Source organism: Trachurus japonicus, chromosome 5 (assembly GCF_045865225.1).
Source record: "Trachurus japonicus isolate A0001 chromosome 5, Traja_1.0".
Lineage (NCBI taxonomy): Eukaryota > Metazoa > Chordata > Actinopteri > Carangiformes > Carangidae > Trachurus > Trachurus japonicus.
In genome coordinates this window covers 10,108,082-10,133,674 of record NC_140911.1, presented here as the reverse complement: position 1 = coordinate 10,133,674, position 25,593 = coordinate 10,108,082, and the positions used below count along the sequence as shown (strand labels likewise).

The window sequence follows — 25,593 nt, the reverse complement described above, 5'->3', positions numbered from 1 at the left end:
AATCGACTGTATCAAAAGCCTTAGAAAGGTCGATAAAAAAGAGCAGCAGTGCTGTTTGCCAGTCGCAACATGCTCATTAGCATGGCTGCCTCATTAGCGTGATGACCCCCTCCTCCTCCTACTGCTGCAGTAGTGGTGAGTGGTGGCGTATTGCTGCCTGACTGAACTGACTTTCGCCTACTGTACAGGAGCGATCAGGCATGAACGCGAGCAGTGGACTCTGCCTTCATGCCCCAGGTTGTTGCTGAGTCCTCGAATGGTGGCCTGTTGCCATGGTACCTAATGCATACAGTCTGAGCTCCTTCAAGTGAAAGAAGGAATTAGTATTTTTCTAATAACAATTTCTATTTTCTAATTTCGAGGAAAATATCATTATATCATCATGACATGGGCCTTTATTCACTGTTTTGAATCCTTCAAAATGCAGCCATCCATAAAGAGACTTGTCGCATGTATACAATTCCATTTGATCCATCCATTTACAGCCTGCTAGAATAAAAAACATCCATTCATCTCCTGCTAGAAGGCCCTGAGAGAGACCAACTTCAAGGCAGTGCTCTGTTTCACTTTCATTCTCCCACTGTTGCAAAAATTGATCACATTTTCAAAGGATGAGGGTGTTTTGGCCCTCACACAGACTCACTATTAGAAAACTGCTCCTCACACCTTTGTATGGATTTCTCTGGGATGGCCAGTTCACTACACACAGAGAATCTGTCAATCCTCCGCATGAACTATTCTGAACACTCAAAACCTGACAAGGGTATAAAAGAAACGTTCATTTTAATATGAACTTAATTGTGCTATTTATCCCATCTTCAATGGCTTGCTAATAAACTGAACTCAAGCCAAGAGCTTGTCTTTGCCATGGAGGTGGGAAAACCTGACGTCCGGAAATTAGCTTGCTCTCATCTTCACCTCCTCTGCCCCTGTCGGAGCACTGCAATGTCCAATCTCTTCACAAAGAAGCAGCAATAACTGCATTATCGAAGGGCAAATTGCTGATGGTCATTATCTGCCTCCGAGCATTAACTCCGGCCAGATGCTCAGGAAGCTACGAGTGCCTTACGATCTTATTTCTATCTCACACACTTACTTATAACTCGCTGCGCAGTGTGAAGTAATGAAAGAGTGCGAGAGTGACACAGAAACAATTAAGTATTAAGCTCAAAGCATATGAGCCCATTGTTGCATTATTCATATACCAGATGCCGTTTTTATTAATTTTTCGTTGAAAAATGCGGATTCTTAAGATTCATCAAAATTTCTCTTGCTATCAAAGCTTTCAATAAAAGGGAAACTTTGTGCCTCTATATAACTTTCCCATCAAGCCTTGTCAACTGTAATGAACCAGGGAGAGAAATCCAGAGAAGCCACCTTCTTCCTTTCCTTAGCACCTCTCTCTGCTGCTCCAGGATGATCACTAGTACTTGAGCCCTGAGACAAACAAACTCCCAGACACATTTACTGTCTCAATATTTACCTGAGGATGTCTAAAGTACTCAGGCTCACTTGTGGTAAACCAACCCCGCTGAGACAGAAGCTTCAGGGACACAGTGGCCAAATAATGGAGCTGTCAGTAGAAGGGCCCTTTAGCCAATCACTGATTTATTAAGTGTAAATGTCAACACAGGTCTTGAAGCCACAGCCACCGCAACAAAGTTCAAGTTTCTCACACTATCAAGAATACCCTCGAACCCACATGCTGGGAGTTAAAATGATCCGTTCACCAGTCAGAATGCAAAAGAAGATCAGAAGACGAATGCACTGCGCAAAACAGCAAAGTGCCTGAGGACACGGGTGTGGGAGGACTGGGTGCAACAAGTATTTGAAACAAAAGTTGTGTCTGTGAAATTAAAATGCGAGAAATGATTGTAGGCCTATCACTGAAAAACTGTCACTTAGTGTGTCATTTACAAGAGTATCCAGGTAATTATCAGGTTTTGGAGAAGGGGTAAGCTCTTATCCTAGCTTTGAAAAACCTGAAAATATATTTTTCCGTGCACTCATCACTCATCGTGCACCTGCGCAGATGGAGGAAAAAACTAAAATGATAGAAAAATCTAATAATGATTATTCACATGGCAAAGTTAAATTAGAGTAGTGACACTGGTAATTTGGAGGATAAACTGATTATTGCTCGTCGCTGTTGTTTTCCATTACTGGTGATCAGATGAAGCAGCCAGAGTGCATTCAGCTGGCAGGAATGTAACCAAAGTGGGATAATCCTCGGCTGCTGAGGTAATTCAGTCATTGCAGAAATGACACGGCGTGACAGAGATGTTAGGGAGTCAAATACAAGGCTGCACACACAGACGATTAAAAGTTCATCATGTGCTGGAAGATGAATGGCCAGGTTACAACTCTATGTTCCAAGTTCCTGACAATCCTTTTTTTTTTTAATTGGTCAAAACATGCTGCAGCCACATGTGTTTGTGAAATACATCCTTTTCATTTATGTTAATATAAAACAACATGCACATGATCCCTACTGATGTATGTCTCTAATTTCCATCTCCACTTTATAGGAAAATGGAACCTGTTGTGTATAATATCAACAAACTATATTGACATTGGAATGGATATACTGTGTATAAGATCTAATTACCTCCAGGTGAAAAATATAGAAGAAAAGATACATAAAACAAAACATATATCATGTCTGTGTGTGTTGAGCGACACAAAGCACCGGTGTCTTCTGACTCCTTTGTACTTTGCATGAATGGGGTGCGATCTATTCACAGCCAGCTTCCTACTGTAGAACAAATGTTGTGGTAGATTACTTAGAAAAAAGAGAAGGATACCCTCCCACCCCCCACCCACATACACACACACACACACACACACACACACACACACAAAATGGCCCACTCAGCACTGAAGGGACCCACCTGCAGAGTGAAGAGCTCAGCCTCTTGTCTCTGCAAAGCAGTAGGACACTATACAGTGGATGCACACAAAGCCTGAGCTGCAGGTCACATGACGCTGCATGGGACCGAATACAACTATTTCAAGAGCCAAGTCTGATAATTACTGTAATCATCCACCAAAACCGTTTTAAATCTTTAAATTTTCCAGACTGAATACTATTTATTTTTAAGCCACTATGAGCCATAACCTGGGATATTATGTTTTTGTGTGTCTGAGGGCAGCTGGCCAGGCTGAGCTAGAGAAAAGACACCACTACCTACAAGGTAGCAGTGCCCCAGTAGGAAATGTGACATTTGTGTTTATGCTCTGGCTTGAACCACCATATTTGGACTCATAATCTGCTAAATGCAGATGATATGACACCAATGACTGTGTGGTGAGCTAATGCAAAAACATTTTTTTCTGTGGCCTACTTCCCAGTCTGATGGACACATTCGACTCAGAGTATCCTCGCTTAGGGTGCTGCTGGGGACTGTTTAGCCTTTCATCACATCAAAAGAGGGCTTCTTTTATTAACACTAGTAGTTTTGGTCTAAAATACCTGTGAAGGAAAAAGAAAATAAGTGATTGTAATAATTTGGAAAATGCAAAAAATCACAAACAACCCTTTGGAAAACATTCAACCAGGGAGATTCAAGATGCTTTTAAAAGGGTAAATGGAACCGTTTATTGAAAAATAAATAATTGTAGAGTATTGAAAGTACTGGATGAAAAACTACATTCCAGTACATTCAGTTATGAATTCCACTCTCCTCTCTTTCCTTGTCAAGCGAGCCTGCCTCTAGCAGGAGTATGTCAACCCCCCCACAGCTCCCTCCTCCCCACAACACACAGACACTACAGCAACTTCTAACTTTGCATAAAGAGAAATTAATTAAGCTTCTTGAGAGGATATTTAAAAGGTTGGACAAGCAGCACTTTATCAAACAGCATTAGCATAAAATGCATCCTATTAAACGTATGGTATTTATGTCTTTGCAGATACGAAGTAACATAATTACTCTCCCCCAGCAGCAATCATCAGCGTAGCTCTGCGTGAATTAACACTGCTGAGAATACAACTCATCGCAGACAGAGCAGGGCTATGAGAGACTTATAATTCTGCTCATCTTTCCTCCTGCTTGTCAGTCGGACAAATGTAATACGTGGTGCTGAGTCACAGAATATGATAAGGAATTAAACTGAAAGTGATGACGCATTCAAGTTCCTCTCCTCTACAATGTCATACGAGCACTTGGACACCCTGTATCATAACATGTGACACACACCTTTGTGTCTGCATCTGTGTGAGTCTGTATGAGAGGGTGGGATGTTGGCCCTCTGGGCAGTGGACTTTGAAATGTTGAGCACACCCCACTGTGGAGCAAACTGTGACTGCTAGCCAATGCCACGCTTGTCTGGCTCTGTTCAGATCACTTCCTCTGCTGGCTCCCGCCATCTGGTGGGAAGTAGCCTTGGCTCTGTTCAATGTTGGAGAGGCTCCAAAAGACTGTCCCTGTCAGCTTTCCTCTGCTATGTGGGCTCTCTCTCTCTCTCTCTCTCTCTCTCTCTTGTTGTCTATATTAGGAAGTTAACCAAGACATCAGCATTCCGATTATAATCCTGCAAAATACGTCTCTCCTCAGACACACATCTGCTCCTTCTCATTATCAAGCTGATTGAAGACAACAAAGATGAAATCTGACCAAGATGAAGTGACACTGCCACTGATGATGAATTATCAGCTTCAATTTGATCAAGTACTCCTCTGTTTTTGCCTTAAAACAGAGAAAATGAGGTTAACTGAAGCTGCTACGATCATTAACGGATCATCTCATGCAGGTTAAATAATGTAGTGAGAGTCTTTTCCTTTACATCAGTATTTTGTGCAGAAAAGAAAACAGGACATAACATAAATTGGTTTGTTTTATTTTAATAAGACAACAAAATACCAAAATGTACTGAAAATGCTGTAAAAAGCATGAATCTTCAAAATCTCAGTGATTAAATAAATATATACAAATGACAAATACTTTCAGTTTACATTTCAATGCTGCCTCTCAGCAAGTGAGTGTAGATTGTTTGTTCAGTCAGAAGGAGCTCTCCATCTTAATGACATCTTGGGCTTTTTCGCACGTTTCAGGCTTAACGGACAGAACCAGCTCCATTTCCTGGCCGGGGGAGGGGACGGGGATTTTGTTGATCTTGGCAAAGCTTTGGCTGATGTCTAGAAAAGTTTTACTTTTGGTTTCAGGGAGGACGATGTAGAGGTAGATGGCTCCTATGGCACAGACCACCACGAACACCAGGAAGGCAAAGGTCTGCAGTGTCTCCTGCACAAAAAGAAAAACAGAGGATTTATATATTTGTTTCTTGATCTGAGGAAGAGCTGAATATATGTTAATCAACATGAAGTACAGACTTTAACTCAGGATTAAAACAAACCAAACAACATGCAGCTCCATTGTTTTTCGTAAACACACCACTGCTCCTGCATCACACACGAAGCCTTCTGCTCAGATCTATTTTTTGATTTTCCAATTTCAGCGTTTAAATCATTTGATGATTACTGTTCTCCATCCCTGCACTGAGCCAAATCCTGCCATTTTTCTGCATCCTAAACTCTTGCCAACTCCAGAGAGACGTCGTCTGTGGCATCTGTTTTGTCATCTGCGTGCGTTTGTGCTGAGGACGCTGCAACAACACCCCCGTGATATTCAGCTGAAAAGGTGTGGTGAGGATATGTGCACATTTTCCAGTTTACATTTCCACGCAGTATTTGTGTTTGTGTGTGTGTGTTTGTGCATTGAACTATGTCGCAGTACCCAAAGTATGAAAGCTAACCTTGTCCAGTGTGTTATGCCAATAATAGAGATTAGTGACAGATTTAAAAATACACACTGACTGATTACCCAGAGGGAGATTTAGAGATGGAGAGAGAGAGAGAGAAAGAGAGAGAGAGAGAGAAAGCCAGAAGAGAGAGAGAGAGAGAGATATTGCGTGGGGCAGAGAAACTTGACTGACCCTCAGCAGTGTGTCACTGAGCTATAATCCTTCATTCATGAGGGGACAGAACTCAAATGCAGCGCTATGTACCTGGTATTAGAAATGCAGTGTCCAAACAACCATGACCTCAATGACGAACTACTTACTGCTTTGATTTCAGCAGTTATATCACCACTGCTGTTAGCCTGACACTCCTCTTTTCCTCTGTTTAGTGTATTTCATAATAGCACTAAGAAAAAAAAAAACACAACAGAGCATCGTGCAAAGGGCCTGACCCAGTTTCCGTGCTGCCTCTGTGATGTAACGCTCATCGGCAAAGTTAGCAAGTTCCTCAGAAAGCACTGCCTTTCTCTTCCCCAGTTGTCATAAGAGATGAGTCATGGTACAAACAGGGCTTTTCTGTGTCCACCCCGTCTGTCATTAATCGAATTTTTGCAAGCGGCGTGGATTGAGGAGAATGAGACAGTGCCATATTTGACATGGGGGGATAAGCCTTTGATCTGCTGAGGTGGCTCAGCTGGGTACAGTTTGGTGCACACACATACACACACACACACACATACACACAATTAGGCATGCACACAACGACCCATCAGTGGCTGCAGACACACAAACATGAATCATATATTCACGGCTCATGGTCAAACACATGTTGCACCCAGAAGGAGAGAGAGGGATTGACATTTTCAGTGATGGGGAATCCTGTGCTGGGATGAGACCGGACAGGATGAGACAGGACAAGACAGGACAGAAAAGTGCAGAACTAGATGGAGAAGGGCAGGATGGGACAGGACAGGACAGGAGGAGAGGTTGGACCTGGTATGAGGTAGGACAGTTCCAGTGCAGGGTGGAACAAGACAGGATAGACTGGGGTAGGATGAGACTGTACAAGACAAGATAGTCTAGGACAGGGAAGGACAGCCTAGACTACAACAGTGCAAGACAAGATTAGATGGACCAGGCCGGTGCAGAACGAGACCAGACATGACAGTTAAGGAGGGGGTTGGGTGGGACAGGACAGGACAGGACATAACAGAACAGCTCAGGCTGGGACACGACAGGACAACAATGGACGCATTAGAGGGGGACAGACCAGGCAAGACTGGACAAGATCAGCTAAGACCAGGACCAGGAATGAGACAGTCTAGGAAAGACCAGGACTGCACTGGAAAAGCCAGTAAAGGAAGCAAGACGGGACTGTACTGACAGGTGAGGGAAGAATGGGACAGTCTACTATAGATCAGTGTGATTCAGTGTGATACAGTCTAGGACAGGAAAGAGTTTATAGGAATAGGGTTGAACAGTGCGGGACAGGAGGAAGACATAATGGAAAAGAGGGGACAGTCTAGGAGAGAATAATGCTGACAAGCTGGATAATATGTCCATAACGGGACAACACAAGAATGGGACAGAAAAATGTCAGAATAGTGCAACACAGGGCAGAAGGGGACAAGTGTGCAAGACGAGCTGATGGGACGAACCACTGGAGGACAGTACAAGATGGGATCGGACAAGACATGACCGGACAGGCTGGGACAGAACAACGCAAAATGGGACAGGAGGATGGAACAGGACAAACCACAAGAGGATGAATCAGGACAAGACCGAGCCAGACTGGGACGGACCTGACCTGACAGGACAGAACGGGACAGGAGAGAGGACAGAAGAGGACATCGGTATGGGAGGAAAAGGAAGTTTTAAATACCCACAGTGGCAATAAATCTGATGAAGACATTAAATAAAAAAGTCCTGGTCCAGCTTTTATCTGTTGTTGGGAAATATAGTGTCACAGTAACTTGGTTTCTGCTGCAACACTGAGTCATCGTCTGGAGTTTGGGGGTGTGCGCTGTGTTTGGAGGGGTGTGGGGGGGAGTATTATTCACATGTGTGTGGTCTTTTAAACATTGTGTTGAGTGGGAGGCAGACTCGGGAACAGTAGCTGCCAGAGATTAGACTTGTAATGACCACACTGGGCTGTTTAGAGGATTCATTGATTACCGTTCATCAATGCTGTCGCACTCTGGGGGCGCAGCAGCAGCAGCAGCAGCGGGGGGGAGGGGGGTAAAACAATCGTTTAGCATCACAGTTATGGATCAAAGTGCTGATAATCGTGACTCATTAGCAACACATACAAACCCACAGCATGTGAATGAATGTGATCAGGTTTGACGGATGTCTTAAACTAACGGAGCCTGTTGTCATTGACCCATTGTAAATTTCATCATATTGATAAATCAAACTGTATGTGAGCTAATTGCATCGAGTTCAGTGTCTGAAAGGAACTGGGGGAAGCTCATTAAATGAAAACAGGCAATTAAATTGCTAAATAGCAACAACTGAGTTGCCACACTGATTAATACATCGTTAGAGATAAATCCATCACACATGTTCCATAAAATCCATGTATCTCTTAAATATCAAATTTTAATGGTTAAATAATGGATGTGGTTAAAAAATGAATCTGTGTTTAAGATATTTATTTACCGTAGTCTAATAGGCAAAGAATATGAAGATAAATGGTTTTCACATGACAGTGTGCTATGTTGAATTAAGCTGGACTGTGATAAAGCAGCTATACATTCAGGATGCATATAGCACTGATTGGGGTTTCACAACAGCAGGGCGCCGTGCCGGTTCCTAAACCGAATTTTGAACCAGCCGGCGCGTTCAGACTGAAAAGAGGAGGCAGCAACTCACAACCTGGAGAAAAATAATTTGCAGTGGTCTGCTAAAGAAACAAAATGCCTGGTGGCGATTTGGGCATCTACCTAAAAGCTAGAAAGCAGCACAAGATGTTTGAATTTCCCTTTGGGGCTTAATAAAATAAAGTCATTTTTATCTTTGAACTTGGGGAAGAGGCTGGCTTCACTTGAACGCCAGACCAAATAACTTACAAACTTAAAAAAAACTGAAGAAGGATTACCGAGTCAGCAAAAAAGCAAAAGCAACTGTTGTGTTTACTTCTGCCTGAGTAATGCAGACTAACTACTCTTAACCTGGTGTGAATGCAGCTCCAAGGTTCAGAGACTCAAGAACAGAGCCAGAGCCAGAACCAGAACTGTGTCTGTCTGAAAGCGCCCTGAGAGCATCCACACAACCACGACTATTTAGTTTCTCTCTCCTGGAGCTTTCAATCGTATCACACCGTCTTCCTCAGCAGTTGTGCTGTCCAAATTTGCATTCATCTGAATGTTTTCATGACTTTCCATCTGTGTTGGCTTAAAAACACACACAAAGATCAAAAGGTCACTCATAGATCTCAGAGTGTGTAATCCACTCAAAAGCTCGAGCATGACAACTTATGTGGAGCACATGGTGCCACTCTTTGGTCAATCAATGTAATCTCCACCTCCACCATAAGGTCATGCCTTTCCCAGAAGGTTTACAGCCTGTGAATTCACGTCAGGTCACCTAAGGTCATCAGTTTGCTGCTGAACTGATGTTATTTAATATATAAAGGCATGAATGAAAAAAATCTCTAATTGCACATTTTGGAGCATATTTAAAAATAATTATTGGAGCCATTGGTTCTTTCTCTTTGGGGATGACACCAAATACTGGGAAAGAGAAGAAAATTCTCGCCAACCCTACTTCCACTTCCTGGTGATGTTAACTGTTGAACCTTGAAATTCATTTATGTTTGAAACCCATTTGGATTTTAAAGTGGAGTGAACTCTAATCAGGTGTATTTCTTTAGATAACTATGGTCCTGCCAAACATTACTGTAGCAATATGATTTGCACTTGATTGTCACTGTTCACACCTCTATACATTTTCCTGCTCTACTAACTTCTTTAATCAGCCATGGCAGGTAAAAGGTGTCATCAGTTCTGTTTTAAAGAGGAATTGCAATAAGCACGTTCTGCCAGAGTTCTTATCATAATTCATACACACACACACACACACACACAACTATCCTCCTTTTTCCATCATTTCCAGCATGTCTCTCCTAAATATAAATGTGCGCCAAGAGGCGAGGTACAGGTGAGAAAAGGGCAGGCTAAATGAGAAATCTCTGCGGAAAGCTTCAAGACAATTGGTGTGGAAAACTGCAACAGGCCGCGGAGCCGCTGTGCAGCAACTGAAAATGAACTGATGGTGCTTTTTAATCAGCACGGAGCAAGCGATGACATAATGATCTGCTTCAACAGTGGTTGAATGAGGTCAGTTAAATGAGGTCACAGGAAAAAAACACACACACACACACACACACACGAGGTTACTGTGACAAGAAACTATAGTATATTGCAGATATGATTGACATCAGTGCTGCACTTGGAATAAAAACAGACTGAGGAATCTAATCTAACGGAGCTGGAGTTAAATCTACTTCCTCATGGGGATTACTGTATTTTTGTTTCACCCTTGATTTCCTTTCATTTGTTTATCTGAATGGATGAAAGAGGGATATGAGTGTTAAATATTCTCTTTTACATGCAAAGGCTGGGATTTCCATGCAACTTTAGAGCATAACAATACCCAACACTGTCTGGGTAGAAACTGATAAGATAAAGACATCACTCAAAGCTCCCAGGTGAGAGGCAATTATTAATCAGCAGCATGTTTTTTAAATTAAATTATTGATTCCCCTCTGGTGGTAAAGTTATATCATTGGGTTATATGCAATAAAACTGACTTGATTCAACAATAAGACACAGAAGAAAATCACAGAGACACAAAATAGCAATGGTTTAATGTTCTGTAGTTTGTTTCAGTGTCAGTCTGGTATCGGATTATTTTGCTATAGCACAGTCTCCCAATACAGAAGTGGATTTAAACAGTAATAGCAGTTCATAATTCATGTAAATGTGTTCATTGGTGTTAGATTGAATGAAGAATATTGCAATTAATATGAATGTACAGTTTACTATGGCCATGAGTCATGTCTTTAGATTTATTAACACCTTTTTATTCATTTCCTAAATGTTCCCTCTCTTCTGCAAAACAGTGGCTCAGTCAGTTCCTTACAAGTGACACCTCGGCGGTGGCCTGTCGGGGAGGAGAAGGGATGTGACAGGGCCGCAGTGTGTTTTCTGAACCCGGGTCAGAGCTGGTTTCAGGTGCCAGTCAGTAACCAGTGAGTCACCGCTGTGATCTGGATGCCCTGTGTGTGCTTGGGAGTAAGTGAACCCAGCACGACGCCGGCAAACAAAACCAAACACTGCAATATTTGCGGTGGCGGCGGCTGGATAAAAATAAGCCTCTGTCGCTTTCTCTCTCTCACACTTGTCTGCTCTTCGGTCGGCCTTCCCTTTGTCTCTCCAAATCCATTTCTGCAGGTCTCATGCAGCGCCTCGACCTCTTTGCTGTAAGCCTCTATTATCAATCTAATTACATATTCAACTCCACTTCTATCTTTTGCCACTAATCCTGAAGGAGCCGTCTATTTTATCATCACATTTCATCTCCTCTCGCCTTCGTCCTATCAGTGCATGACACAGCCAGACAGACCTGCTCATGTGCTCAGATACAGGCTCACTGAGAATGAGACGACAGCGTAGAGAGACAATGTCAAGGTTTATAATTGGTGTCCCGTGGATCTGCTTACACTCTCCAGATGATGTTCCACATACCGATGTAGATCTGACACTTTCCTGACAATACAGCGTCCCCCACTCCTCTGATCATTAAAACTAATGAACACTGATATTTCTGCATTGTGATATCAGAGAAGCAAGTGTTTCAAAATCACTTTAACAATACTGCTTTCAAATCCTGGCAACAGATACCTCCACCTTCTTCATATAGTGAGCAATTATCAGGCACAATGGGGCAAATAAACGCTGGGAGAACAGAAACAGGAAATGATCTCAAAAAGCTCTGATCTACCAACATGAAGAAACTGGATAAAACAAAGCTTATAGTTAGTGTGCATGCTTTCATTTTAGCTTCAAGGCAAGACAAGGATAACTATAGGGACAGCCAGGTCAGTAGGTTTACATAACTTCATTCAAGACTCAACTATCACACCTCATTGGATGGGATGGAAGATGGATTATCATCATCATTCAGCAGGGGTATTCATTTTTCCCAGACAATGAAGCTCACTGACTAATTTGTCGACTTTTTGATCAGGAGTTTACACTTATGGCTCAAAGTCAAATATCATCTCATCTGTTAGATCGACTGCTGGAAACAATATTCCTGGGAAGACCTGATAGGACAATGTAACATAACTTTTGTGATCCCTTAAAATTTAATCTGTTACCAAATTTGTCCTGATTACATTATGACTGAATACATTGAAAACTACTGACATTTGTTGTTATTAAAAATCTCCATAGTCTGTATGGAGGAGAAAGTTTACAGCTGGTGCAGTTGTAGTCGAGGCCATTCAAGGGAACAAGGACGTCTGCATAAACCGAGTCTCATGTAAACCCTCCGATGGCAAAATTAACATCATGCTGACCATCACATCTCACAAATGTTGAGAAGTTAGATCTGCAGACAGAGGAGAGGTGAATCAGCTCCTCTGCTGCTTGTGGCAGAATATCACATACAAGCTACGTATATGAGACATACTCATCTAAACACCACCAGTGCTCAACAACTCCACAGGCTACCTTTATTATACCTGCTAACAAGGTTGTTTTGAATAATATGTGTTTGTAACTGGGCACTTCAGTTGTTTTAGTGACACAAAGGCATCTCCTGTGAAAATTAGGGAGCTAACGGAGAACACAGGGAACATGAGATGAGTGTGAGCTGGAGTCCCATATTGTGTTGTTTAAGAGATCAATTGTCTTCTTTTATTTTGTATTTCTTCTTAAAATTGACCAGACTAAGGTTAATAAAAAAAGAAAAAAAACAAACACTGTTCATGGAAGAATTACAACTTCGACTTCTAAGAAACCACTGTCCGAGTGTTTGATATGCCCTTCTCATCTATTTTAGCTCTCAGTTCAGTCTTTGCCCCCAACACATGGCACACTGGTGCAGCTGACTGAAAGGACAAAATTAGGTTCATCTGCAGGGGCTGTAGAGAAAACATTTGACAGAAGGTCAACCCAGCATCACTACGATGTCCAGCGTGCCGCGAGCCAAGTTTCAGTCTGGTCTCAAACTTCTGCACTGACTTTTGTCCAACTCTGTCTGTCCTTCAGGTTACAATAAGAGGATATTGTGTTTCTCTCTCTCTGTATCTTTGACTAGAATAACACACTTACTTATTTAGAGTCACAGGCTATAGGTATAGTAATGCCTAAAGGAAACAATCATGCAGGATGCACATGCTGATTTTTATTCTCCCCTCCCTTCCTCAGACCAGTGAAAGCTCTTTTCTCTGTTCATTAATGGCACCTTGTAGTGTTTTGTTTACCCTGACCATGTCTTTAAACCATATCTGTAGTTGGGGACAGTGGAACTAATGTCATCTGCTTTGGTTTAGCATTTTTATACGGTGTTTGTAGTATTCAGCGGCAGCAGCAGGAACGTTTGATGTCATGAGCTATACTGTGGAAACAATACGTGTGCACTTGTGCATGAACAGAGATAAGACATAATGTTCGCCCCATGAAGTCGAGGCTGTAATGGAGATAGGTGTACTGTATTTGCATTTGCTGTGTAGTTCCGCCACATTAGATTTATTGTTTGGATACAGCAGAGTGATATGTTAATGAATTTATGAATCCCCGTGCCTGTTTTTCGAACCTAACAAGGGTACGCCTGAAACGTCCTGTGCTCATGTCGTCTCTGCTTATCCTCAGCTGAGTGTGACTGTAACTGAATCCCGCTCGCAAAAGTCCTGATGATTGCCTGTGGCTACATGCCTGCGTCTAACTGCATCGACTAGAGGTCAGACTCGTTCCTGAGTTACACTGCCATGAAGCCTACATGCACACTGCTGTATTTCTAGGCACAATGGACTGTTGGAAAAAATTCAATACAACACTAAAGAAGCAGCTCAGTCGCACAAAATGCTGACAGGCTCGAGGATTAGACAAAGTCCTGGCAGTGAGACTCATTTAAATGGCACCATGGATTTATGGAAGGATGCGAACTGGGTTACATGTAACAGCAGAGTCTGTTTTTAATCCTGTGTGATTAACATGATTAAACAGGTGAGCACAGCTTCAGGAAATATCTATAAATCTATAGATCTTCATGCATTAGTAAATCTATAACATTCTCTGGTTGTTTAGTGCAATTACTGTAGTGCAAATATCTGTTCAGGAGACGTATGTGTAGATTCACTGGTATTAACGCCCAGGCCCCTGAAGCCCCTGAAGCATTAATTTGGATGTTTTCCTATACACACTTTAAGTCGGCCAATGTTGTGACAAGACAATTCTAGGTAGATTTGCTTGGACAAAGCAATTTACTCCAATTATGTTTCCAAGATTGGAATTATAATGAGGTAAGTAATAAGGCATGCTTCAATTTGAAGCCAATTATGTGTGTTCTTTATGTATTCACTTAACATAAATTTTAATATTAAGATGTTTGCTACCACCTGCAGTGTACACTGCTGTTGTTGTATGCAAAACGATTACAGCAGACTGTGAAATGAGTGCATAAAAGCAGGACAAAATCTCTCATCATTAAAAATCTCACTGTCAGATGAAGGGCTTAAACAAAGCTCCTCAACCTGCACCAGGTAATTCTATTAACGGTAAATGACTCTTTTACACACAGCTCAACAAAAGGCTCCCGGCTCTGTCTACAAATGGAGATGTGAATGGGGCGAAAAGTGCCTGAATGAGTTGAGAAAACAGTCGGTTTAAGGAGAGGACATGAACTGCAGCGCACATATCCACTTTTTTTTCTTCTTTTTTTCCCCCCACTCACAAAGATTGAAATGTCAAATGTCATTAGGATCTAATGAGGGACAAGTGGGACATTATGACCAAGGGCAAAGTTCTGTCTCTATAAAAAGCAGAGCTGAACTATGTCCTCGGCACAGAGGGCAATTATAAGGCAGACAGTTGGACTTTACTTCTCTCACAATAGGAAATTAACAGAAGATAATAAAAACACACTGGCGGGTGAGGAAAAAAGAGGCACCACTCATTATTTAAATGCTATTTTGTGGAAAATATAACTAATTTGATTTTATTAAATGTCATCAGTTTCCATGTTACCCAGACAATGATGGCAGAGCATCTTTTGTTTACACATTTTTGAAGTGGAATGTGCCTAATCTTGTTAAATACACTTATCAGCTAGAGATAGATGAAATGATTAATACCAATTTCATGTCTCTCAAAAAATACAGAGCTGAAAACTTACCGGGAAAAAAATATATGCCAAAATGGAGTCGTTTAACTGGACTAGGAAATTATTTATTCACCACATTAGATATTCTTTTTGAATGGAGACTGAGTAGTAGTAGTAATGGGCTTAATGACGCTAGGCTAGCAAGTGTTTTCATGTCTATATATAGTGAGTTTCCTGAGTGGCTTCTGTAAAGTGTTTTTCTGCCACAGAGGAAATGAATTCATGACACGTGAAAACAAGCTGAAAGAGCTCCTTGACATCTTCACCACAGAGACGTGGCTGCAGATGGAGTTGTGTGTCGAGATGCCATTACTGTTGCAGGAGATGTTACAGAGCTCAAAAACACACAAGGGGGAATCGTTTGGACCCTGATAGCATAATGCGTGTGTCTGCATGAAAGATAAACATGCAGCGCAAACCTGGGATTTAGACCATGCTCTGATACAGTAGATACAGTATATTTATTCAGATATATTTATTACTGAAGACTCTTCTCTTTGGACTAATGACATCACAGACTGGTAGTGCAGGAGCTGGAGGAGCGTCATCCTTTTACTGGGGTTATCTTACATTTGATAGTAACTTCCCTGAAAGAACAAACATTTTTATTTTGCATTTGGACTATTCAAACAAAAATCAGCCGTGTTAATTAACAATAGTGCTGCTTGAACTTTAGAGGTGTTTACAGTATATGTATCTGCTTCTTTGTTATATTACCTTGGCTCAAGCGTGGCTGTAAGCCCACACTGCCTGCTGGCTATTACTCCATCTTTACACATTAAGAGCAGTATTCATCTCACTCCCTTGGAAAAACAACAACAGAAAAGCATATTTCCCAAACTGTTTAACTATTCATTGAAAGTCTTCACTCTGAAATGAGAAATGACACCAATAAATCCACCAATGCCCACACCAATAAAGGATGCACCACACTAAACAGATACATGCAAGTTAGCTAAATAAATGTAATAAAAACACACACACTAACATACCCTTTGTTTGTGACATTGGGAGACTGATGCATCAGAAAGAGAGTGAAAGAGAGACAAAGAGACAGGGACGGGTGAGGATTTTACGGTTGCTTGAATACTGTATGTAAAAAAAAAAGCTCAGGCGAACAGCAGATGAAGTTACATCCACTCAGTGAATCACTTGGCTGATGTGAGTGCACTGCAGGGGAACAGACAGGAAGAGGACACGACTCTTTACCAGAGGGGTGGCAGAAGAGGAGCCCAGAACCGGTGCTCATGTATGTGGGCAGTCAAAGAAACAGTCCGACTTCCTATTTGTGACCATTGCAAACTAAAATGCCACATTGTTTTCTCCTCCTTGCAATTCAATAACAACCCCTGTGCCTCTTTACAGTAGCACTGACTTTATGAACAGACCGCGCAGCTGACAATGTAGGTCAAGATACACATAAAAATGTCACATTTAGCATATCGAGTAATGATTCATCTGAGGGTGCTGTCGTTGCATCATTGTCACAGAGAGATTTATATGACTACTCATCACCTATTGGTGGAGATGAAGGTGAAGGTTTGACACACAGAGATGAACCAGATCTGACTGTGAGAGACGGTTAATGAAGCTTCAAAGTACATCAAAGCTCATTGGATCCAACTTGGTGCAGTTAGGTTGAAGAACGTACTCATTTAGGATGCCTGCTGAGACATTAAAGACGGCTAGGAAACATCAAAGAGAGAGGGAGAGGACACTCAAGACAGACAGGGAGACAGAGAGACAAAGAGAGAAAGCAAATACGGAGTACACATACAGCACAGGCTGGGATACACTCTGTTTTCCCAACAACAGAAACCTCTCCTCTCCTCTCCTCTCCTCTCCTCTCCTCTCCTCTCCTCTCCTCTCCTCTCCTCTCCTCTCCTCTCCTCTCCGCCCCGATAAAAACTTCAGTAATGAGCAAATGCCCACAATCAGGCTTATTACCTCCTGTGTTTGTTCTCAATGCAAATCTGATAAAACCTGTTTGTTACAAGCAGTTCTCTCGCTTTGCATTTGTACAAAGTTACATCAAAGTCACAGCTTCTTTAATTAAGTTACAGAAGCTCAATGAAAAGAGCAATTGTCTTGATTTCTTCTATTTAACACAACTTAAAACTGGAGTGCAAGACTTTTATATACGTGTTACATTCATGCAGTGACTTCACTTCACACAGCATCAAGTAAATCTCTCTGTGTTGAACTGGTGGTGATGTGTTTTATTTCAAAAGCAAGGCTGTCACAGATAAAAGAATGAGCAGTAGTTTGGTTTTTCATCTTTGAAGATCACAGGGAGACGAGCAGAGACATGGATGTCGCCTTACTGCTCTTCAACAGGTTGGAGTGCATTTTATACAGTATGACATTTGGATGCACAAACAGTACTATCTAACATTTATACAGTATATGCTACTGACTATTGGACATTTCTTTGTATTTGATGATATTTGTGTAATAACTTTGACTGCCAGAGAGGGGAGACAAAAGTTCCTGGTCGCAGTATGTATGATATTGTAATATAATATAAAGGGTGAGTAATGTAGAGAAATAAAATGTACAGTGCAATACAATAAAGGTACAACATCAAATAATTATCAATGAAATATTAAAAATGTTTGTCAGGTAACAAATCTGCAGAAAGCTGCATCTTCTGAGGAGATACAGCTCCAGCATGTTTGTTTGGCCTATGCTGTCTGGTCACATGGTCGCTGACAATAGTTAACCAGAATTGAAAGTTTTGGAAATGCTCTGTTAATGGGAGGGAATGCCAGAGTAAATGAGCTTGTGGACAATTCACAGACTTAAGAACAAGTCATTATTTTTTCAAGTCAACTTCCTCTTTGTTTCTATAGTTTCACACTTCGATAAACTGTTTCTTGCCACATGACGACAATGTTCAAAGCTCAGAATCAACTTTACAGAAATAAAATAAGGCGGAGACACAAATGAGCTGCTGCTGATGTACCAGAGAATTTAAAAAAGAGGGATACTGTGAGTAGCTACTGGGGTCGTGATGCTGTAAATTGCTTTTCCCAGTAAGATTTTCACTTTCCTGCCACAATTTAATTCGGAAATAATACGTAGTATCTTTCACTATAGTAATGCAGGTTACAGCAATCCTGGTAGGTCACATCACCCACCCCGATGAGCTGGCACACAGGTTAAGAGTGACGAGCTGTGCCCATCTCTTGCCACTGCAAACCACTCAAGTCCCAGGAGCCACAAACACGAGTACAGAGCTTCTGCCTGGGTAAAATCCTCTGAACCCCTCAGTCTGTCAGCCAGAGATACAGCATATGCAGGTGGATAACTTTTCCTCACACACTAACGCTGGATGCCAGGTTTCTCCCGCTGGCGCTGACAGACTGACAAAGTACAGTCCATGATTGTGTTGGAGGCAGTCCAACTCCTGTTGGGAGACCTGCGAAAGCTCCTGTCGAGCACGATGTTTGTATTTAAAAGGCACAAAGAGGAAATTCACATTCTCGTTTGTAAACCCTGTTGATCCGGGCACCGAGACGCTGAACCTGGATGCTGCCAGTCTGCCCCCAGGCATGGCAGAAAACCACCACGCTTGTTGTACAAAGTGGCACATGTTTATAATCGGTGTAGTTGCAGGATAATTATTGTTGTGTTGTGTTGTTCCTCTTACATGACAAATGAAGGAATAGACTTATCCAGTAACTAAGGCTCTCTGACAGCCGTATCAGCCTGTCATATGAATTTAATCAGTATCCAAATCCTGGGTCTGAGCCTTCTGTTGTGCCGTTTCATGCATGTCACAGACTCATATTCATATTCCGCTGGTGCTGATCTGAGATCAGACCTGTTGGTGTTGGACAACGTCAGTCAACATCCCTTTTGGAGAAAGCTCATTTGCATGTGTTTGTCAGACCCTGTCAGTCCACCAGCTCGTCTCAGAGCTGTTCCTCCCGCACCGCTCTCCCTGTCTCTGCTGCACTCGTCTCCACATTGTTTTTAAAGGGGTTATTTGTGAGTTTACTCTGCCCATAAACAAGCTTCATTCCCAGGAGCTGATGGTGGTGATTGTCAGTTGACAAGAGCTTCAGCCATCACTGTCTTTATGATAGAAGAGGTTATGATACACCCTCCAGACACAGAATTAACTTAGATATAGAACTACTTTAAACAAGACAGCTGCCTAATGCATTTACAGATGAGTTTGCACTTCCTTGTCAGATAAACTCTAAAAACTAAAAGCTTCTATACTCTCCATGCTGTGAAACCTACTAACAAAGACGACTATGAGAAGGCGAAGAATATACGTACATATAAAAGCTTTGGATGAAGCTGTCAGCTTGGTCCTTTTTCTATGTGTGTATCTGAGCGCCTCCTAATGTATTGCCACATCAGTGAAATGCGAGCAGGCAGCAGAGGCCTGGGGACAATTAATGGGATAAGAAGACAGAAACAAAGGCCCAGTACATTTATCTGTAGGTGGGCTTGGCTCCTGTTGAGCGAGTGGAAAGACTGCACATTACAGCAGACATGTCTCAGTCTCAGCAGCACAGCTACAGTTTCCTACTACTATCAAGTAATGTGTTACTAACTGTATATCAGTCAGTACATCGTCACCAGCACTTAAATGTGACTGGCTTGATGTTTTGGTCTGCTATAGATACAAGAATAGAGTGAATAGAGTGAGAATAGAGTGAATGCATCAGATAGAAACAGTGAGAGGAGAAAAGGTGAAAATATACAATAAAGATTGTGTAGTGTAGTACAGGCATTCATTAGTCAGATTCATTCATTCATTTAAGTTAAAAGCTCTCTGTGACTTTGCTTTAAAATATACAAGTAAAGAGTAATAATTTACCCCACAAATTAAGCCATTATTCACATCGTTTGGTAAAAGTGTGTGTATTTTCCACTTGAACACACTGGGTGCAGGTTCAGAAATAGACGTGCATGTGGACACAGGAGGCTGGGTATCAAACTACCGATCCAGTGATTAGCCACCCCCGAAGTTGTGTTTTGCCCACAGCAGGACACAACCTGAGGAACTGAGGTTGAGAACAAGTTCCTAGACAAAACGCTTTATGGTGTCATTTGGTGTATACAGATTAAAAAAAACTTTCAATAGTGCCCAGTTATAGGGTTTTTTAAATGCAACATAAAACAATAAATCAAATTCAACTTGAACCACAACACTACACAATAATCTGTCAAGTGCCCCCCCCCCCAAAAAAAAAACAGAAAAAAAAACCACAAACTAAAACCCAACTCGTAACTCTACAAACACCATGGAGCCTTTACGAGGGCACTCTGGAGTGGAGGCTGACAAGTGAAAAACACTGAAGTTGGAGCAAAAAACACAAGAGCGACTGTAAGAATAATCACAGAAGAAAATAGGTTGTGAGGGCAGAGAAAGAGAGAGAGAATCACAGAGGGGAAGAAACAGAGGAGGCAGTGATGTGGAGCCGCCTGGAGCAACAGTCAGGTTTTGGAAATTGGAAGAGGACCTCTGCAGTTTCCAGGAAAAACATTTCAATTTCCAAACATTAATAAGATCTTGAGTCTGAAACTGTTGTATTTGCGTATTGCTCCACTCTTATAAAGAACATTTATCCTCCTCAAAGTGGAGGTCTCTCAGGTCCCGCATGACACACTTCAAAGATATTCAAGGATTAAGAGACTGTCCTGAGCTTTTACCAGCAAAATACATAAGAGAATCTGCAGCAGTTACTTTCATCTCAACCTCTGCGTCACTAGTTTCCACTGCTCTGTATGTACAGGGTTTGTTTTCCTCTGCACTTTTTGAAAAGCTAAAGACAAGTTAGTGGGTTTTTCTGCCCCATCACGCAGGAAGCTCCTTCTTTACCGGCTCATAAATATAACTACAGTATATAGTATATCTTCCTGTATATCGTACACTGTCTCACATTTCACCCATTACAAGTTGTTGACAAGGGCCGAACAACAAAAGCAGCATGTCAGCATCACTACAGCAGCAGCAGTCTGTCCACACTGGACACGTTTAGCTACAGGACTGCTGGGCATAAAAGGCATTTTGACATTTTGACAGAGCTCACTGCTGCCTCCAACAAGCTAAAAGATATCATCAGGGTTGAATAGCACTCCTCGTTCTGAGCAAACTATTTAATGTGTAGACTGAAGGGAGTGGCAGTTACAGGATGTCTTACAACCATTCACACAAGGGAAATAAAGACAGTCTCATAACCGAGGTTGAGTGAGCTCCACTATAGGGTGGTGATGACACTGGCTTGCAGTAAAAGAAAAGGGTCCATCTCCATCAGTTGATTGGCTGCAAATAGTTCAGCTCCTCCTTTGCCATCTTTACTGTTTCCACTAAAAACTAAAGAGAATGATTCAGCGAGGACGCTTTGATACAACTTCTTTGTAAAACTCAGTGTTGATGTTCTGCAAACACAAAGTGCAGCGCGCGCTCAGTCAGACCCTCTCTCATCGTTAAGCTCAAACCAAGAGCCTGTAAATTGCAGGGTTCAAGGACCCTTCCAAGAGCAGCCATTAGAGCTGCATACGCGTGGGATATGAAAGATATAATGATATGTGAGGGGACGACAGAAACATCACATCACAAGTGTGTTGACTGATGAGTCCGAGGCGGAGGTGGAGGTGCTGCTGGTGGGGGGGTTGGCATGACGTGGCACACTGCCACTGCAGGGATTAATGAGGAGCTGACAACTTTAATGGACTGTGAAGGCTGAAGCGACAAACGCAGTTGGCGCTGGTTCGATTTAGCTGACAATCAGCCTCTGACTTATCGTGTGTGTGTGTGTGTGTGTGTCTAACGCTTTCTTTACTAAAAGTGTCACTTGTTTATCGGAAGCTTTTCTGCAGACATAGTGGCTGACTCAGCTACTTAAATGATGTAACTCACTTGAATGAATGGGAACAGGAGGCCCACGGCGAAGTTGGACAGCCAGTTCACGGTGCCGGCGATCATGAAGGCAGCGGGTCTGTAGGACTGTTCAAACAGCTCCCCGGTCAGGACGAAGGGGATACCACCTGACAGGAGAGAGGAGAGACACACAACAAGTCACACACACAGCAAATAAAAGAAAACACACAGCTTTGCTCTGAGCTTACAAACTACATTAAGTGGAAACACTAGTTCATTGATTGCTTTTGCCGTTGATTAACTTTTAATTTGGGCACAATCACTGTTGAATCCTTTGTGGAAAGTCAGCAGCTCGTCTTGCTCAGTGTGCAATGTGCAACCAGTGTTTCCAAATCCGCATGAGCACTTTTTGACATTTGGATGCTTTGGTGGTTTCAAACTAGGAGGCTGAAATCTAAACAGTTGCCTTGGCACACTGACTTCAAATGTAAAAGGTCGTGATCCATCCTGACAGACTATACTGCAAACTCAAGTGGAGAGAACTGGTGCAGAGTTTGTTTTGTTTTGCTGTCAAGTAAAGGTTTAATAGATTTATGTTCTTTCCTCCTACTCAGGAAATTTACACAAGGAAAACTTTTTTCTACGATAACCTCATTATTTCAAAACAAAGAAATACAAGAGAGATCTTCTCGACATACTGTAGTAGCATACAGTACAACCGTCTCCTCTGCAATTAACAATTCAGGTTACAAATGCCACCGACAATAAACATTGTTTGCTTCAGAAGCCTTACTTCAATGTCTCTGTGAAGGAAACAATATTTTGAGCTGATATTTCCTTTCAGTGTCCCCCACAGAAATAAGATGGAGAGACAACATTGAAGTATACTTGAGATATTGTATCACTGTTGCTCAACCAGACAGTTTGGCTTCAGGCTTAGTGATCGGCTAGTTTTCTTTTTACCTCAGTGAAAATGTAATTTGCAATGAATTAATTTCCTTCTTCTTCCCAACACACCGTCACTGTCACATAGTTTGCACAATTGATTCAGTGAGAGCTTCCCACCCAGCCACGAGCTGTCTGTATGCTCAGTCAGCCAACACTGTCAATGCATACAGAAAGGAGGAGGAGGGGGGGTACAATTTAAGTTTTACATTACATAGGAACCTTCACTTCTCATTTCACTCTCATTGCTGCATACAGTAGCAGATTTCTTTTGTCTTTGGGCTTCAGATCATTAACTGGCTATTTGTGTCCAAAAAACAATCTTCCAAATTCTTTAATTTATGATAGAGAACATCTATTGTATTTGATGATGACGCATCTGTGACAAATTACAAAAACAATTCAGCTAAAAAGAAAGAAAGAAAATCACAAATGAAGCAACACAAAAGTCAACAACTGCCAACATCATAGCGGGAAACAATGCAGCACACTGTAGTGTGATGAGCGTTCACATTTCCAAACAAAGCAGGCTGCAGCTACTGTACAGCTCACTGACTTGTTTAAAATAAACATTTTTGGTCTGTTGCAATGAGAATGAGTTTCTGTACTAACACCACTGTTAGTACAAGGGACAAAAAATCAATCCCTGCAGCACGGAGGAGGCACATCCTTGTTAGAGGTTAATGGTCAGCTTGAATGACCGGAGTGGAAAAAAACCGACACAGAAATAGACTTTGTGTTGTCTCCCTCCTTTAATGACACAACACACACATAACAGGTCTGACTGGAAGAAATGCCAGCACAGTCTGTTCTTCACAAACACACCATGTGCAAAAGTCTCTGGACCCCACGTTTGTGAATGCAGGAGAAAAGCTACTGTTGAAAATAAAATGGACAGTGACATTTCCATCCATATTTCATCAGGTGTGAGCCAATAGGCATTCTTGCATGAACCCCTGCCGCAAACAATATAAGTGAGAGAAAGCGAAAGGCTGACGTGATGGAAGCGCCCTCTCCGGTGTGGAGCTGTGGCGAGCGGGGACAGATGGAGGCTGCAGTGATGTGCACAGTACAGTACAGTATGTTGTGCAGCCATGTGAAGATGTGATTACAGGTCTATACTGTAACACAGGTTCGTTTAACCGTGTGACTGACTGCATTGTTCATGTCAGAATCTGAACGCACACGTGAACAGATCAATTTAGAAACACACAATGCACACATAAGGTAAAGCAACGGAGAGACACAAACAGACACAAAGAAACACAGCTGCACACTTTTGATAGTATCATCAGAAATTATGCCTTTTGGGGACTATGTGTTATCTGACTGCTTTTAAATGAGCTGTGGCCAGGCAGAGTATTTGTGTAGGTGTGTAGATAGTGTGAACTGTAGATACTAGTGTTGAGTGTATAGGGCAGAAATGGTGAGGGAGGTGAGTCCACATACAGCCAGATATCTCAGAGCTCTCCCCCACAGTGTTGCTAGGGACAGACCAGCTATCGGTCGATATTCAGCATTTTTACGATAATCGTTATCACCCGTAACCGATGAAATAATTTTTTCTCTTCCTGAAGTCACCACTGACCCATGGTTTGTGTTGGAGTTTGTAAGGTTTTCACAGTGTACAAAAGAGATGGCCTCACTGTTAATGGTAGAAATCGGTGGTCTGGCATATTAGACTACAGACAAGAAGAATTAATACATTTTTTTCTTATCATTAAAATACACCAGTTTCCTGGTAAAAGCCTAATTTTGAGTTCCTCTCATGCGGCCAGTTGTTACCAGCTGCTATTTGTCATTTATGGTCATGCTGCTTCTCTGTGGGTGTCATGGGCCTAAAACTCACCTCAGACCCAGAGACATACACATGCTGCAGAGGCTGTGATGGACACAGAGCCAGTTGAGCGCAACTAACAAGTAAAAAGGCCAGCAAGATATTTATCAAACCACCTGTTCAATCAAGCATCCTCTTCCCCTAAAGAACCAAACAATGTTTCACATTATGTTTTGCAAATTGGTCTGTAAACCATCTTTTACCATCTGAGATAACAACAAAAGTATCAACTGAGGTCAGAAAAGTGCATACTGTATTCTTCTTAATCTGTGGATGTTGTGTTTTATCCTCACAGTGGGTTATTTTTTGTCTCAGAGACTCTTAATGAGCTACAGTACAAACCATTTAGAGGGCTCACATTAGCCCTCAGCATCCTCTTGGATCTAATTACTTCTGATAATAAAGCATCCTATTATTTGGATAAGCTGCCTCGCTGCTTAACAAATGATGAGATGAATAGGAGCGACTCTGTGGGTGTATTTGTGCGTGCGCCGCGTTGGCCGGTTGCACACAGCCAATCATGTTCACATGGGAGACGAGTCATCAGCCGAAACTTTTAAAATCAAATTAATGGTCATTGACAAGAAGTGCAGGTGCTCGGGTTCCCCTGACAGAGCAACCTCACTAAGTGGAATAAATGTCAAAACGCTGTTAACGTTTCTGAAGAGGTCCTCCAGAGTGAAACGCCAAAACAATATGAAAATGACCATGACCAATCTCCTCTTTTTCCTCTTTCTCTTTTGGTTTGTAAACAACAGACAGCGACAGTGTGGACACGGCCCGGCCCCTCTCCTGCCTCCAGATGAACTGAACTAAACATTCAGGTTCATCTCGC

General features: G+C 42.0%; 1 protein-coding gene across 7 annotated transcripts in view; it reads right to left on the bottom strand.

Annotated features, from left to right (window-relative positions):
* Positions 1–4,823: 4,823 nt before the first annotated feature.
* Positions 4,824–25,593, bottom strand: part of slc2a9l2 (solute carrier family 2 member 9, like 2) — a 117,889-nt gene continuing 97,119 nt past the window's right edge. For all 7 annotated transcript variants that reach the window (XM_085776097.1, XM_085776100.1, XM_085776099.1 and 4 more), the window contains 2 exons: positions 22,016–22,143; positions 4,824–5,243 (listed from right to left, as the gene is read on the bottom strand). In XM_085776097.1, the coding sequence (XP_085632223.1) occupies positions 5,001–5,243; positions 22,016–22,143 (371 nt within the window). In that variant the 3' untranslated portion in view covers positions 4,824–5,000. The remainder of the gene's footprint in view (positions 5,244–22,015; positions 22,144–25,593) is intronic.